Raw genomic sequence first — 16980 nt, 5'->3', positions numbered from 1 at the left:
GTACTCTCACCAGTTCTCTTCTCTCTCTACACTAATGACTGCATCTCATACGATCCATCTGTTAAACTACTGAAGTTTGCAGATGATACAACAGTGATCGGACTCATTCGAGACAATGATGAATCCGCATACAGACGGGAAGTTGAACAACTATCCTTGTGGTGTGACCAGAACAATCTAGAACTGAACACACTCAAAACCGTAGAAATGGTGGTAGACTTTAAGAGAAACCCTTCCACCCTTCCACCTCTCACAATACTAGACAACACAGTATCAACAGTAGAGACCTTCAAATTTCTAGGTTCTATCATATCTCAAGACCTAAAATGGTCACCTAACATCAAAAACATCATCAAAAAAGCACAACAAAGAATGTTCTTTCTGCGCCAGCTCAGGAAGCTCAAACTGCCCAAGGAGCTGCTGATTCAGTTCTACAGAGGAATCATTGAGTCTGTCATCTGCACCTCTATAACTGTCTGGTTTGGTGCTGCAACCCAACAGGACCGACACAGACTTCAGAGGATAATCAGAATTGCAGAAAAAACAATTGCTGCCAATCTGCCTTCCATTGAGGACCTGTATACTGCACGAGCCAAAAAGAGGGCAGGTAAAATATTTACTGACCCCTCACATCCTGGACACAAATTGTTTCAACTCCTACCCTCAAAATGTCGCTACAGAGCTCTGCACACCAAGACAACTAGACACAAGAACAGTTTTTTCCCGAACGCCATCACTCTACTAAACAAATAATTCCCTCAACACTGTCAGACTTTCTACTAAATCTGCACTTATATTCTACTAGTTTTTCTCATCATTCCTATCACCCATTTCCTCCCATGTTGACTGTATGACTGTAACTTGTTGTGTATATCCTAAGATTTTTATTAATATTGCTTCTTCATTGCTTATTTGACCCCTATGACAATCATTAAGTGTTGTACCACATGATTCTTGACAAATGTATATTTTATTTTATGTACGTTGAGAGCATATGCACCAAGACAAATTCCTTGTGTGTCCAATCACACTTGGCCAATAAAATTCTATTCTATTCTATTCTATCTGCAGCAATATGGACTAGAAACTTGTAGATGTTTAAAAACGGACTTCTGGGTTTCTGATGGCAATATTTGGAGGATAATGTATCACCAACCAGCTCACCCCCTGTGAATAATCAACCCTGGGGGGGAAAAATAAAGGCCAATGACTTAAAAAAAAGTCTTCCCCAAATCTCTCAAAATAAACGGGATCAAAAGACGTACAGGTATCCATCCGTACAGGACTAACAACCAAAATTGAGCCTAAAATTTCCAATGCTGAGCTAGAACAGATGTTCAAGTGAGCCGTGTCTCATTTTATGACCTTTTTCTGCCCCAGTTAAGCAAATCATTGCAATTGTTAAGAAAATCACGCGGTCGTTAAGCGAATTGGGTTTTCCTCCCCAATTGACTTTGCTTGTCTTGTCGGAAGGTTACAAAATGTGATCACATGACCCTGAGAAACTGCAGCTGTCATAAATGCAAGTCTGCTGCCAAATGTCTGAATTTTGATCACATGACCAGTGGCTAACTTAAAATAGCCACTGATATTTACAATGGTTGAAAATGGACGCCTACTGGTATTATCAGTCACTGAACAAAGGCTAGAGTATCAGTGAAGGACTGCAAAATTTTCCACTACCACATTGTGGGTGTGGCTTATTTGGGGTGTGTGACTTGCCAGCCATGTGACCAGGTGGGAGTGGCTTGACTATTATGTGACCGAGGGTGGCTTAAAGATCATGTGACTGGCTTAAAGGTGGCCAACCTGACGTCACTCACGTCAAGGGTCTCTCCTCGCCTGGCCTCTCCTCGCCTCAAAGAGATACAATTTCCCTATCTATTTACTATTACTGAACATCCAAAACTATTTAATTCTATATATATATGCCATATGTGTGCATACATATTACACACAGGCACACAAAAATATACATTATCTACTATATAAACTGTATGTGTATGTACACACACACACACACGCGCACAGCTCTTCTAAAATTATACACATTCAACCTCATTTACTGCGACAGGAAAAACATACCCAGAGCCCAGAAGCGGAAAAAACAAAAACAAAAATTATTTTTTTTCTACCGGTTCTGCATACCTGACCGTACCTGTAGGAACCCATCACTGCAGAGTATCTCAACATCCACCTTCCTTTTGAACATGCCTACCTAATCAAGAACGTTATGAACATGTAACACTGCTGAAAATAAATGCTCTCTTAATTCCAGGAGGCTGCTTTGTATAACACAGCATCCGTAATTGGCATAGAAATCCAATTAATAATAATAATGATGATGGTGGTGGTGATGATGATGATAATGATAATAATAATTCATCTGAGAAAACCAGGGCAGCATAGAAATCAAATCGAGATAGATAGACAGACAGACAGACAGACAGACAGATTTATTTTGATTGATTGATTGATTGATTGATTGATTGATTTATTGATTGATTGATTTTGTCCAATACACAATGAGGGTTTTAGTGGGTATACACATAGTAAAATATATGATGTTATAGAGGATATACTGATAGTAAAATCTATCTAAGAAAGAATAGAAGAGAAGTTATAGGAATAGAACATATCAATGACAAATTAGAAGAATAGATATAGGAAGAAAGGTATAGGAGATATAGGATAGATATAGATGGATGGATGGATGGATGGATGGATGGATGGATAGATAGATAGATAGATAGATAGATAGATAGATAGATAGATAGATAGATAGATAGATAGATAAATCTGCCCAGAGAAATAAAAAAGAAATTTCTGCTTCATGGACAATCAGATTATATATCAAGAGGCCATACCCAAACTCGGCTAAATTGCAGAAGTAAAACAACAACAAATCACAAACAATAAACTGGTTATTTTTTTTCCTCATTGAAAATTGAGCCCGAGATCCGAGATAGATAGATTTTGCTGTATCGGGACAAGCCTCTTTGATAGAAGAGAAGCCGCTTTTCAATTGGCTATGCCCAGGGAATTAAAGGGGGGGTTGGAGATGGGAGGCTGTATTTTCTATCTTTGTACAGTGCCAGCTCTGTTTGACAAACTAGGAGAGGGGGGGGTGAGAAATCTTCATTTTGCTGCACAAGAACAACAGGCACATGATTAAGCTTTTTCAAAGCCAGAGGGAGAGAGAGGGAGAGAGAGAGCATTTTAAACTATCACTCCATCTGTTCTTTAAAACCAAGCGTCATATTTCATTGCACCTTCCTTATCTTTCTTTCTCTTTCTTCCTTCTCTGTTTCCCCTCTTTTCCCCCCCAGCTCTTCCTTCGATAAGTCTTATTATTTAAAGCCGGCCTCCATTTCCTATACATGCAACCAAGTGGAAGAGAATCCACAGCCTTGCATCAGAAAATGGAGGCTCAAAGCACAGTCATTTGGCTATTAATAGCCAGCTTTCAAGCTCTCTCCTTGGCAATGCCGGAGAAGGTGGCAAACCGAGGCCTGCCTGGCTTAAAGGCACAGATCCCGAGAGGAGGACGCACATGGGCAAGGCAAGGGTAGATTGTAGGACTGAGCAAAATGGAAGAATTAAGTTAAGATCTAGCCTCCTCAAAAGGACAGATTTCAAAATAAGGTCTAGCCTACTGAAGAATATTTTGTTTTTAGTAACTATGCTAACTGTTAAAAAAAGAGTAAAGCAACGATTCCAAACCTTGGCACAACTTTATGATATATGGACTTCAAATCCCAGAATTCGAACCCAAGGCCAGATAATCTTAGCATCAATTCTCCTTCTAAAGGTACTACAGTATACGTAATCAAAGACGTTATTAACATTCATTCATTCATTCATTCATTTATTTATTTATTTATTTATTTATTTTGTCCAATACACAATTAGGGTTTTAGTGGGTATATATCTATATACACATAGTAAAATACATGATAAAGGTTATAGAGGAGATACTCATAGTAAAATATATCTAAGAAATAATAGAAAAGAAGATATAGTAATAGAACATATCAATGAAAGAATAGAAGAAGAGATATAGGAATAGAAGAAAGGTATAGGAGATGTAGGAGAGCAATAGGACAGGGGACGGAAGGCACTCTAGTGCACTTGTACTCGCCCCTTACTGACCTCTTAGGAATCTGGATAGGTCAACCGTAGATAATCGAAGGGTAAAGTGTTGGGGGTTTGGGGATGATACTATGGAGTCCGGTAATGAGTTCCACGCTTCGACAACTTGGTTACTGAAGTCATATTTTTTACAGTCAAGTTTGGAGCGCTTAATATTAAGTTTAAATCTGTTGTGTGCTCTTGTGTTGTTGTGGTTGAAGCTGAAGTAGTCGCCGACAGGCAGGACGTTGCAGCATATGATCTTGTGGGCAATACTTAGATCATGTTTAAGGCGTCTTAGTTCTAGGCTTTCTAGGCCCAGGATTGAAAGTCTAGTCTCATAGGGTATTCTATTTCGACTGGAGGAGTGAAGGGCTCTTCTGGTGAAGTATCTTTGGACATGTAACACTCCTGGAAATAATTGTTAATTCCAGATCTATTATGTACAGCAGTGATGGTGAACTCTTTCAGCGCGGAGTGCCCAAACCCGAATGTGCATGCATGTACACGCATCAGATTGCCAAAAGCCCCAAAACCAATGCATTTTCCAGGCATTTTTCACACCATTTTCCAGTGCTCCAGTGCCCATTAAGACCAGCTGGAGATGGCACATGTGCCCACAGAGGGAGCTTTGCGTGCCACCTCCGACACTCGTGCCATAGGTTCACCATCACAGGTATATAGTATGCATACAGTCCTCGGAGAGGGGTGGCATACAAATCCAATTAAATAAATGAATAAATACATTTGAGGGAGGGGGGGATATAATTTACAAGCAATTTGATCTGAGAAAAGTAGTGATTTCTGACAGTCTCAAAATGGGTGAACAGTGCAGTCAGGCGGTAGGGAAAGCAAGTAGAATGCCTGGCTGCATAGCTAGAGGTATAACAAGCAGGAAGAGGGAGATTGTGATCCCACTGTATAGAGCGCTGGTGGTGAGACCCCATTTGGAATACTGTGTTCAGTTCTGGAGACCTCACCTACAAAAGGATATTGATAAAATTGAACGGGTCCAAAGACGGGCTACAAAAACGGTGGAAGGTTTGAAGCATAAAACTTATCAGGAAAGACTTCATGAACTCAATCTGTATAGTCAGGAGGGCAGAAAGGAAAAGGGGGACATGATTGAAACATTTAAATATGTTAAAGGATTAAATAAGGTTCAGGAGGGAAGTGTTTTCAATAGGAAAGTGAACACAAGAACAAGGGGACACAATCTGAGGTTGGGGGAAAGATAAGAAGTAATGTGAGAAAATATTATTTTACTGAAAGAGTGATAGATACTTGGAACAAACTTCCAGCAGACGTGGTCGGTAAATCCACAGTAACTGAATTTCAACATGCCTGGGATAAACATATATCCATCCTAAGATAAAACACAAGAAATAGTATAAGGGCAGACTAAATGGACCGTGAGGTCTTTTTTTGCCGTCAATCTTCTGTTTCTTAAGCCCATCCATAGAAATGAAAACAAGTGAAAATAAATTTCAGCTGTTCAGTTCTCCATGCAGGCTAGGGAATTCTGGGAGTTCAAGTCCACACTGGTTGAGGAATTCTGGGAGTTGATGTCCATACATTTTAAAGCTGTCAAGGTTAAGAGACACTGGGGCAGAGTTTTGTGACATCAGTGAATAAGTAAGTAAAAACTTGGATAGAATAGCTGTCCATGAATGAGTTTTTATTTTCTTTAAGGACTACATGAAATATCCTGAAATACTGCTCCTTTATAATAGCATTATAGCAAGAGCATTTAGACTTATGTACTGCTTCATAGTGCTTTTATAGCCCTTTCTAAGCGATTTACAGAATCAGCCTATTGCCCCCAACAATTTGGGTCCTCATTTTACCCATCTTGGAAGGGTGGAAGGCTGAGCCAATCTTGAGCCGGTATTTTTAAAAACAAATAATAATAATAATAATAATAATAATAATAATAATAATAATAATAATTTATTAGATTTGTATGCCGACCCTCTCCAAGGACTCGGGGCAAACAAACAAACAAACAAACAAACAAACAGGATAAGAATATTCTATCCATCTTGACAACTGTAGGATATATGGAGTTCAATTCCCAGAATTCACTTCCCATGCTGGTTGAGGAATCCTGGGAGTTAAAGTCCACGCATCTTTAAAGTGGCAAGGCTGAAAAACACAGTATTATACATCAAACAAATAAAATCTAGTTCACTAGTTCTAAATAGGGCAGAATTCTGATAATTTAGCTTATCTTTGGGAATGAATTAGGCCTGGAGAACATAGAATATCCGTAAATTGACTTTCTGGTTTCTAATTTGTAGCTGAATAAATTAGCACAGAATATAAACTGACTTTAAGTGGGGGAAATTCCATTGTTCTACCACTGTTGAATTGTAAGCAGACTTGTACAGTATCTAAAGTAAAAATCAGTGTTAAAACCCCCAATTTCACAAGAAAACAAGCCAAACAAACAAACTGGGAAAATCAATTTGTTTTCCTGGCATTCGATATGTTTTTCATTTAAAACAAAGGTGCAGAGGTAAACATTCAAAACACGAAAAGCTATCTGCAATTGAGAAGCAGCCCAAATATTCACAACTGATCCTCAGAAATTGTCGGTTGCCCTTGGCAAATGACAGAGAAGTCAGGATACAGAAGAGTTTTATCGGGGTTGCGACTCGCCATCAGTTCCTTCTTTAAAAATGCCAAATTGTGCAGCTGCGTTTTAATAAACAACGTTATGAAATGGCGTCTTATTTTGCCAAACAGCTCTTCCCCAGTGTCTTGCTAGCAATTATGGAAAATGCAAGACAAAGAAATAAATGATTTGTCATACACCTTTTGGTATTATGCGCCATCTTTTGGCGGCTCTACATCAACAATTAACGATGTACAAACTGGGCCCCAATAAAGGATGAATTTAGGTTCTTTTTTAAAAAAATAATAATATGTGAATAATGGCAGGACTATTTTGCATAATTTATTCAGCTTCTAGAGAAGAAGAACAAGTACTTTTTGCAGTAGCGCTAAGAACTCGCTTCCTGGGCACTAAAATTATCTTAATTTGCTATTCTGGTCTCTTGCGATGTCACTGCGTATGGCTGCCACCCACGGGTTGTTTTCCCCAGGCGCTCTATAAATCCTAAGGACTAGAAACTTGGGAAGGGCTGAGAGGAAGGAAGCCCACCTTGCGGAATTTCAGATTTTGGGAAACATGATCACAACACTGCAGAATTCATGTCATCTGCCAGGAACCTCAAAACATTGGCATAGGGAATTATTTATTATCATTTTATTAAAAGCTTTACAAAAGCAGGATTAAAGAGGATGAAAGTGATCAGGGAGAAATGAAGGAATCAAGCTTAAATAGGTGCCTGTTCTAAAACTAAAAACAATATCTCCTCTCTTCCAGCTAAGACGGTACAAGAGTTTGCTTGCTATCCTGAATTTAAGCTTCATAAAAAGTGGAGAAAATATTACATGCACCATAGGCTTCCAAAGCTGCAAATACTACCTTAAACCTTTGGAAGAGAATATTTGTAATATTATAATTATCATATAATTATATGTGGGTCCTTGGTGCTCTTGAGCATGTTTGTTTTCTTGGAAACGTTTCATTACCCAACTAAGTTACATCATCAGTGGGTGAGTGTGTTGGATAACTGATTATGTAACTTAGATGAAATATTTGCGAGCAAACAACCAAGCATCAAGAACTTCACACTTAAGCTTTTGGTTTGGGTTTTAGCCAAGCGCAGGGGCAGGCAAAGTTGGCTCTTCTATGACTTGTGGACTTCAACTCCCAGAATTCCTGAGCCAATCATGCTAGTTCAGGAGTTCTGGGAGTTGAAGTCCACATGTCATAGAAGAGCCAACTTTGCCTACCTTTGCCCTAAGCGCATTACTTTCTCAGCCCAACCCACCTCTCAGGTTTGTTGTTACGGGGAGAGGAGGAGGAAGAGTAGGGAGAAGGTATGTTGGATATGTGTGCCCCCTTGAGTTATTTGTAAAAATAATAAAGGTAGGATACAAATAAATAAAGTCAATGCAGATATCTTCTGGATTCCATGTTGCTCTTCGAGCTTTCTTGCAGATGTTTCACTGTCATGGTAAGTGCTGCTGGCACTGATGATGTTATCTAGTTTGGTAATGAAACGTCTGCTAGAAAACAACCCAGCTTAGAGTGCACTAAGGACCCCACAATTTAAATCTGACATACAAATATTTTCTTCAGTGTAGATGTCTCGGCTTATAAACCATGATTCGTGGCTAAGTGTGGCTCACAGGAAGATGATTAGAAGATGGATCATCTAGAGTTGCAAAGTGCAAGGGGGCCATTCATGTGAAACCTTTAGTTTACTTTTGGCTTTGTGTGTTAAGTGAATACAGCTATCTTGGTTTATAGACCATTGCCCATGGTTTTTTAGCATACTGGCTTATACCCAGCCAATTGGGGTTTCAGTCAATAGTGACTTAATCAAACCACATTTTAGGGTGTTGTGTGAACTTAGCTGATGATGTGGAAGATGGGAACTGGATCAAATACAATGAAACCCATTTCTGAGGGACGTTTACAAATATGTGTATAGGTTTATTTATATTTCCAAGGATATCTTTTGCTGGTCCACATGGTCTTATTACCTGTACAGTAGTTTTCCTGAACAGCTAACTTGAGAAATTAGCTAGATATAGTTGCATCAACATCACCTTATAACAGAAGACTGTTCTGAATCCTGCCTTCCATAAATGAGTTGGCTTAATTTAAAAAAAATAAAAATAAAAAAGAGAGATATGGCCCAATTCAAATTAAGCCACACCAACAAATTGTCCTTGGCTGATCTTGGGATCTAAACAAGAGTTGACCTCAGTAAGTCCTTTGAAGAGAAGCTCCAAAAATCCCAGAGCTGAAAAGTAGATTAAAAAGTCGAGAAAAAATTGGCCAACTCCTTCAACATCCAGGAAACTGTGCTAGGAGTTGAGCTTCTCTGGAGGATGGCTTATCTTTCCTTTATTTATAGTATGTGATGTGGCTACTACAGATTGCAGTGGGCAGCTGTGAAGCCACCTGCTGTGAAAAAAAAACAACCTCTACCTCCTCATTTTTTTGCATAAGATGCAGAGAGGTTTCTGCACCCGAAATAAATGAATTATTAGTTTTTTTTCAATCTGGGCCCGCAATGGGGCAACAAATGAAATTGCTCTGCCAGAATGGACAGTGGAATTTTTCATAAGGAGTGCCAAGTCTCCCCCCCCCCCCCCATGCTAGTTGGCTTCTCCAAATATGAAGGAGGGGGAAGGGAGGGAGGGAGGGAAGAAAGGAAGGAGATGGGAAGAAGAAAGGAGAGTGAAAGAAGGAAGGGAGAAGAAAAGGAAGGAGAAATGGGAAAAAGGAAGGAGAGAGGGGAGAAGGAAGGAATTTGGAAGGAGGGAGATGGGAAAAAGGAAGAAGGAAATGAGAGGGAACAAAGGAAGGAAGGAGAGAAGGGCAAAGAAAAAAGGAAGGAGGAAAAGGATTGGGCATAAGAAATGAGACGGAAGGAAGGAGAGTGAAAGAACGAAGGGAGAAGAAGAAAAGGAGAGAGGAGAGAAGGGAGGAAGGAGAAATGGGAAGAAGGAAGGAGAGGGGAGAAGGAAGGAATTTGGAAGGAAGGAGATGGAAAAGGGGAAGAAAGAAATGAGGGAACGAAGGAAGGAAGAAAGGTGAAGAAAAAAGGAAGGAGGGAAAGGATTGTGCAGAAGAAATGAGGGAGGGGGGGAAGGAAGGAAGGAGAGGGGAGAAGGTAGGAAGGAATTGGGAAGAAAGGAGATGGGAAGAAGGAAGGAGAGTGAAAGAAGAAAGGGAGAAAGGAGAAAAAAAGGAAGGAGGGAAGAAGAAAGGAAGGGGAGGAAGGAAGGAGAGAGGGGAGAAGAAATTGGAAAGAAAGGAAATGGGGAAAAGGGAGAAAGAAATGAGAGAATAAAAGGAGAAAAAGTACCACGTATATGAATATTATATCTAATGTTTCTTCTTATTTTTTTTCTTATTACTAGTATCATGCATATGAACATTATTATATCCTTTACATACCCTCCAATATATACTTGACAAAACAAACAAATAAAAATAAAAGGTCGAAGAAAAAAGGAAGGAGGAGGGAGGGAAAGGATTGGGAAGAAGGAAGGAGAGGGAAAGAAGGGAGAAGAATGGAAGGAGAGAGGGGAGAAGGAAAAGAGAGACAGGATAAGGGAGGGAGGGAGGGCCTATGTGAAGGTCAGAAGGATAAAGACCCAGAGAAAAAAACCCTCCTCTTACCTCCGCGGCTTCCTTCTCGAATTTCTCGATGGTCCGCTTGTCGATGCCTCCGCATTTGTAGATGAGATGGCCGGTGGTGGTGGACTTGCCAGAGTCTACGTGTCCGATGACCACAATATTGATGTGGGTCTTTTCCTTCCCCATATTTCCTCCTTTGGCAGAGGCCTGGGCTTACAGGGGGGGCGGGCAGGGGAGGGGGGGGGCTGATTTGAGCTAGAAAGGGTGGGAAAAAACACGGAGGAGCAGTGGCTGCGAGGAAAGGCTGTGTGCAAAGAAAAAAGAGAAGATCAGGAGGGTTGTTGTCAGGAGCAACAAGAACACAACACACAGAGCCACATAACACCATCCTGCCCAGCCTTGGTTTCCACAGGCCAACAAAACCTGTGTCTCTGTGTTATAATAACATTAAGCCTCTTCTTTGGGTGTTACATTTATTGCTTTAGAAATTCCAGGTATATATACAGTATATATATATATTTACTTATTTTCTCCACCATAAAATAAAACAATATATAGTTATAAACACAACAATGCTTAAAATCAATCATATATACACTTTTCTTTTCTTATTACTCACTCAATGGAGGCTCTTATCTCCCCTTGTCTAAAAATTTCTATTAATTTTATACAACATTGTCAATTCTTAAACATCGAAATAAAAATTCTTCCTCTCCATCTTACTATAAAAAGTTAGATTACAGATGGAGTTTTTGGATGATCTCTCTTCAAGATCTTTATTAAACTTCTCCTGCCTTCTTTCCTGCCTCCTTTCACGTTCCAAGTTCATTGTTTTATTGCATCAAAAATATAAGCAATCAGCATACAGAATAACGGATTGCAAAGGAGCACGGTGAAGTTTGTACAAAAGAACCCCAGAGAAAGTGAAAAGAAGATAAAATGAGAGCTTTTTAAGATGAGAACGAGAAGAAATATATATGTGTATGTTCGGCACAATGTCTAAAATGGAAAATGAACCTTGGGAGGTTTAGGCTGTGAAGCTGATGCGAAAAATAAAATGCAGTGAAAAGTGACAGCAAATTATTTCATATGGTGACGGAGATCTAATTCTCCAAGCTTAATATAAAATACTTAATACTAATATCTTGTATTTTATGAATATGGAGAGAAAAGGCCTCTCTCGTGATTCAACTCACAGCAAGGAAGGATGGAGAGAGGGAGGGAAGGACAGGAGGGAGGGAAGAGGGAAGAGGGAAGGGGACGAAGAAGGGGAAAGAAAGGACAGACAGAGGATGAAGGAAGAAGGAAGGAAGAGGGAGGAGAAAGGGAAGGAAGGAAGGGGAAGGAAGGAAGGAAGGAAGGAAGGACAGACAGAGGAAGAAGGGAGGAAGAGGGATGGGGAAGGGAAGGAAGGAAAGAAAGGACAGACAATGAAAGAAGGAGAAAGAGGAAGGGAAGAGGGAGGGGGAAGGGGAAGGGAGGGAAGGAAAAAGGAAGAGAGATAAGAATGGAAGGAAGGACAGGATGAGGGAAGGAGGGGGAGCGAGGGAGGAAAGAAGACAGGATGAGGGAGGGAGAGAAGGAAAAGAAGGAAGAACAGGATAAGGGAGAGAGGGAAAGAATGAAGAGGAAGGGAGGGGAAGAAGGAAGGAAAGGAGAGAGAAGAAAGGATATAAGGAAGGACAGGATGAGGGAGGGAGGATAGGAAGAGGAAGAAAAGAAAAGAAGGACAAGGTGAGGGAATTAGGGAAGATGAAGGAAGGAAGAGGGAGGGAGGGAGGGAGGGAGGAAGGAAGGAAGGGAGGGAGGGAGGGAGGAAGGAAGGGATCAATCAATTCCATCTGTTATCATAGAAGATGACTACTCTTCCTTAAATGTTTTAACTTGGCCCTAAACTAAAACAAAATGGGTGCCTTGTTTCCCCCGAGGGATCCCAAATTGAAAAGCTAGGTTGCTCTGATGATCAGCCCCCTCTTTTTAAAGCCCCTTTCCTTTCTAGATAAGGATGCAAAAAGGAGAACCCCCTTATTTGAATGCCAAGGAAGGTTAATTCAGGCTGAGGCACTCGCTTTTTTACCTCAGCGACAAATAAGGAGGCAACTTAACTTGAACAACACAGCAGCTAGGCCAAATAATCGGAATTTAAGCCTTGGCTACCAAGAGCTGTTGGCTGCCCCCCCCAGCGGCTTTTCTTTAGCTGAGGAAATTCAGCATTTTGTCCAGCCCAACATGAACCCCCAAATTTCTCTTTTGTGTAAATGAGGGCTCCTTATTTGTCGCTGAGGTAAAAAAAAAAGTGAGTGCAGCAGCCTGGATTCTCTCTTCCTGACACACCCCCCCCACCCCCAAAGTTGCAAGGTTTAGACTTAAAAGCTAAGGCTAGACTAGGAAGCCCCTTGGCTAGGCCTTCTGCTCATGCCATCTTTTAAAGACAACGGCTATTTTTATGACAGTTTATTCATCAGGCAGCCATGTATCTCCACCCACCTGCCCCACCACCACCACAAAAAAAAAAATGATTCAAGCCTGTTCCTGCTTTTTTTCCCAGGCCTTTTATTCCAAAGGCAGTTTTGAGGAGTTTTCATTATTAAATTTGTTTTCCTAAAAAAAAGCCCAATATGGTGTTGCAAAAGGGGGGGGGGGAGAGAGACATAAATAGGGTTTTTTTGCAAGAGATGCTGGAAAGGGGGGGGGGAAGGTGGTTATAAAGAGGCTTTTTCTCCCCCAACACTGCAAAATATAAGCCAATATATGAAAGAGATCTAATCACACGGCTTCAATCCTCTTTTTTTTTTTTGTAATAAAATAAAATATAAAATTAGGCTTTATCCTGCACCTAAGCAGCCATCTTTGACACCCCCCCTCTCGCCAAGACGTAATTCCCATGCTCTTCCCTTTAAAAATGTGATATATTTTTTTCATATTTTTTTTTGCCAGGAGTGGAAGGGGGTGGCGGCAGGTTGTCTTAGCAAAACTTCCCCCTCCCTAGCACAGGCAATAGAAGAGAACAGGTGCATCCCTTGGGAATTTGGCATGTCCCTGTTCTGACTTTAGCAAGGGGGTGGGTGGGGTGGAGAGGAATAAATAAAAATACACGCAAAGGCCGGATCTGGGTGCCAAGCTGCCTATCTCATTCTAGAAGACACACCATCTGTACCAAAAAAATAGAAATTGCATTTATTTTTTAAAAATGCAATGCATTTAAAAATGCAAAATATGCATTTAAGAAAAATGCAAGAAGCGTTTAAAAAAATGCAAAATGCATTTAAAAAAAATACAAAATGCCTTTTAAAAAATGTAAAAGCAAATTTATTTTTTAAATAAAATGTGTGGGTTTTTTAAAAATAAAAAATAAATCGATCCGGGCCTCCCGAAGAGGCCCAAATGCGCGTTGACACCAGGTTCGAAGCTATGGAGGGGGGGAGGGGGGGAAGCATCTCGTTATTCTCTCTCCCCCCCCCCCCCCACACACACACTCCCGGGTCGTGCTCGGTTCGCAAGACACGCGCTTCACTCCAACCCTCCCCCCTCCCTTTTCCTATCCTTTCGCCACGGGGTTATTTTTAAAACCTAAAGCACCCAGTGCCCGGGTTTATTTTAGATCGCGTCTCAATCTGCGGGGAAGGAGGGGGGAGCCAGAGCGTGCTCCACCCAGCCCCATTGAGAAATAACCCCCCCGAATTATTAGTATTACTATAATTATTTTAAATGTCTTTCTTTTGCTGGTGGCTGACCCGGATTGCAAACTCCCCACCCACCCAAAGGAACACGGGTCAAGGCGTCTAGACGGGTTTTTTTTTTTTTTTGCAAATTTGGGGGGCGGCGGGGGCGCAGGCAAGCGGCCCCTTTGCACAAGGTCACAACTGCAAAAGGCCCGGACGCGAGGAGCGGTTTTTGCGCGGCTCCCGCCCTCTCGCCGGGAAAGACTATAAAGAATCGTAACCATAGAATAATGGAAGCCGCGAATGAAGGTCGTGGAAAGGAGGGGGGGGGGGGATTAAAAGAAGAGGTGCCCTTGCTCTATATGCGATGGTTAGATAGACAGACAGATAGATAGATGATTATAGCAGAAAGAATACAGGGTAGATGAGAGAGAGAGATGACAGAAGGAGAAAGAATATAGGATAGATTAGATAGATATGATAGAATATAGGATAGATTAGATAGATATGATAGAAAGAATATAGGAGAGAGATGGATGGATAGATATGATAGAAAGAATATAGATTAGATAGATATGATAGAAAGAATATAGAAGGGAGATGGATAGATAGTTGAGATGGAGGGATGGATAGATAGGATAGAAAGAAAGGATATAGGATACATTAGATAGATATGATAGGAGAGAGGGAGATGGATAGATGAGATGGATGGATGGATGGATAGATATGATAGAAAGAAAGGATATAGGAGAGAGGTATTAGAAAGAATATAGATGAGAGGGAAATGGATAGATATGAAAGAATATACGATAGATGAGATAGATAGATATAGGTATAATAAAAAGAAAGGATATAGGAGAGAGATAGTAGAATATAGGATAGATGAGAGAGATGGGTAGATATGATAGAAAGAAAGGATATGGGATGAGATAGATATAGATATCAATGTGTATGCGTGTGTGTGTATGGAGAGAGAGAGAAATGCGCCCAAAGGGAGAGATCCATTTCGACCCCACCGGAGCGATGGGATCGTTTTTCCTCTCCACCGCGATCTCCGCGGCCCCCTTTTTCCAACGCCTCCTGCCCAACCCTGTGTGTGTGTGTGTGTGTGTGTGTGTGTGTGTGTGTGTGTGTGTGTGTGTGTGTGTAAAAGGGATGTGCGGGGGGTGGTTCAGGGCCCCGATCTAATCCACAGCTGGGGGAAGCCTCTTGCAACCCCCCCTCACCCGCCACCGCACACCCCCCCTTCGCCTTCAAAAGCCCCTTGCAACGACCTCTCCTCGCTCTTTTCTCCCTGGAAAGGCAGCGCGGGGGGCCTCCAATGCGCCCCCCCATCCCCGCACCCCTCCTCCTCCCGCCGGGCCAGCCCACCCACCCCGCACGCCAGAAGAAGTTCGCCTCCCCCCGGTTCCCTCGGAGGCGCTGCGAGCGGAGCCGCTGCGCTGCGCCCCGCCGGAGCTCTTACCGGCAGCGGCGGTTGGAGACGAGAGGCTGGCGAGCTCGGCTCGGAGCGCTTTATTGCGCGGAGCGAGCCCACCTATTGACGGCGGCGGCGCAATGCAGTCGGGCGCTCGGCCCTCCCCTCCTCCTCCTCGCAACTACGGCAATGCGGTAGAAGAGCGGAGGCGGGGAGGGAGGGAGGGAGGCGGGAGGGGCGGGCGGAATACAAATGCCCGTTAATGGGGGGCGGGCGCCTCGGGGGGCATCCCAGCTGGTTCAGCAGGTGGACGGCAAGCCGGGGCCCGTCCCGAGGAGCGCAAAGCGAAGCGCGCATCTCTCCCTTTGGCCAGCCGGTTCAGGACATTTGGGAGGAAGGGTGGGTGGGTAGGTGGGGATGATGGACCTAGGTCAGGGGAAGGGGGGGGAGAGACGGGGGAGAATTACGGAGAGGGGGGGAGAGGGAATTAGGGAGATGGAGGGAGGAGGAGGAAATGAGGGAGAGGGAAGGTGGGAGAGACAGGGAGGGAGGGGGAGGAAATTAAAGAGGTGGGGGAGAGGGGGAGGGGAAGGGAATGAGGGAGAAAGGGAGAGGGAGGGTGAGAGGGGAATTTTGTAGAGGGAGGGAGAGGAGGGAGAAGAAGGGAAAGAGGGAGGTTGGCAGATGGGGAGAGGGAGGGGAGGGCGGGAGGGGGGAATTAGGGAGAGGGAGGAAGGGAGGGGGAAGGAATTAGGGAGAGAGGGAGGGAGAGGGAAATAGGGAGACAGAGGGAGGGTGGGAGGGGGAATTAGGGAGACAGAGGGAGGTGGAGGGAGAGGCGGGGGAGAGGAAGAGGGGGGAAAGAAAGAGGGTGGGAAGGAGAGGGAGAGAGGGGGAGGGAAAGGAGGGGAGGAGGGGAGGGGAAGGGGAAGAGAGGGAGGGAAGGGAAGGTAAAGAGAGAGGGTGGGAAGGAGAGGGAGGAAGAGGGGGAAGGAAAAGGGAGAGAGAGAGAGAGAGCAGAGGTTCACCAGCCAGATGCCCAGCTTGGTCCTTTTTAAGCAATTGCTGGTGGGAGGGGGGGAAGGAGGGTGTTGGGGAATGCAAATGGGGGACGTTGCCTGTTGGGTTCAACTCAGAAAGGATGGGGTGGAATTCATTTTCCCCAGGTTTGCAGGGGTCGTGTAGATGCTGTATTGGTTCATGTCAGGTACTGATGGCGAACCTTTTTTTGGCTCAGGTGCCAAAAGGGTGTACATACACACAATAGCGTATGCCTGCCTGCCCACACCCATAATGCAATGCCCTCATCGCGCATATATGCACAACCCCCACACTCCCCCCCCCCCCCGGTGCATGTAGACACAGGCCTCACTGAAGCCTCAAAACTTCCAGTATGCCCATTGGGCCATTTTTCGCCATCCCCAGGGTTCAGGAGTCTTTCTTGAAGCCTGGGGAGAGTGTCAGTGGCCGAAAAGAAGGCCGAAAATCACTTTGGAAAATAGCTTGACCCCCCTCCTCTCTGTGGCAGCCTCTCAAATATT

The 16980-nt window shown here is 43.1% G+C and overlaps 1 protein-coding gene across 3 annotated transcripts in view; it reads right to left on the bottom strand.

Moving 5' to 3' along the window:
* The window catches only part of EEF1A2 (eukaryotic translation elongation factor 1 alpha 2), a 64769-nt gene that overhangs the window by 27417 nt on the left and 20372 nt on the right, over nt 1-16980 (bottom strand). Inside the window, exons 1-2 of one of the 3 annotated variants that reach the window (XM_070744458.1) lie at nt 15488-15822; nt 10403-10664 (exon numbers count right to left, since the gene is read on the bottom strand). In XM_070744458.1, coding sequence (XP_070600559.1) covers nt 10403-10546 — 144 coding nt within the window. In that variant the 5' untranslated portion in view covers nt 10547-10664; nt 15488-15822. Of the gene's footprint in view, nt 1-10402; nt 11003-15487; nt 15823-16980 lie in introns of those variants that run through there. The other 2 variants (XM_070744457.1, XM_070744456.1) reach the window with 2 other exon arrangements.

Source organism: Erythrolamprus reginae, chromosome 3 (genome assembly GCF_031021105.1).
Source record: "Erythrolamprus reginae isolate rEryReg1 chromosome 3, rEryReg1.hap1, whole genome shotgun sequence".
NCBI classification, from domain to species: domain Eukaryota; kingdom Metazoa; phylum Chordata; class Lepidosauria; order Squamata; family Dipsadidae; genus Erythrolamprus; species Erythrolamprus reginae.
Note: the sequence above shows the minus strand (reverse complement) of the source record. Positions and strands in the feature narration are given on the sequence as shown.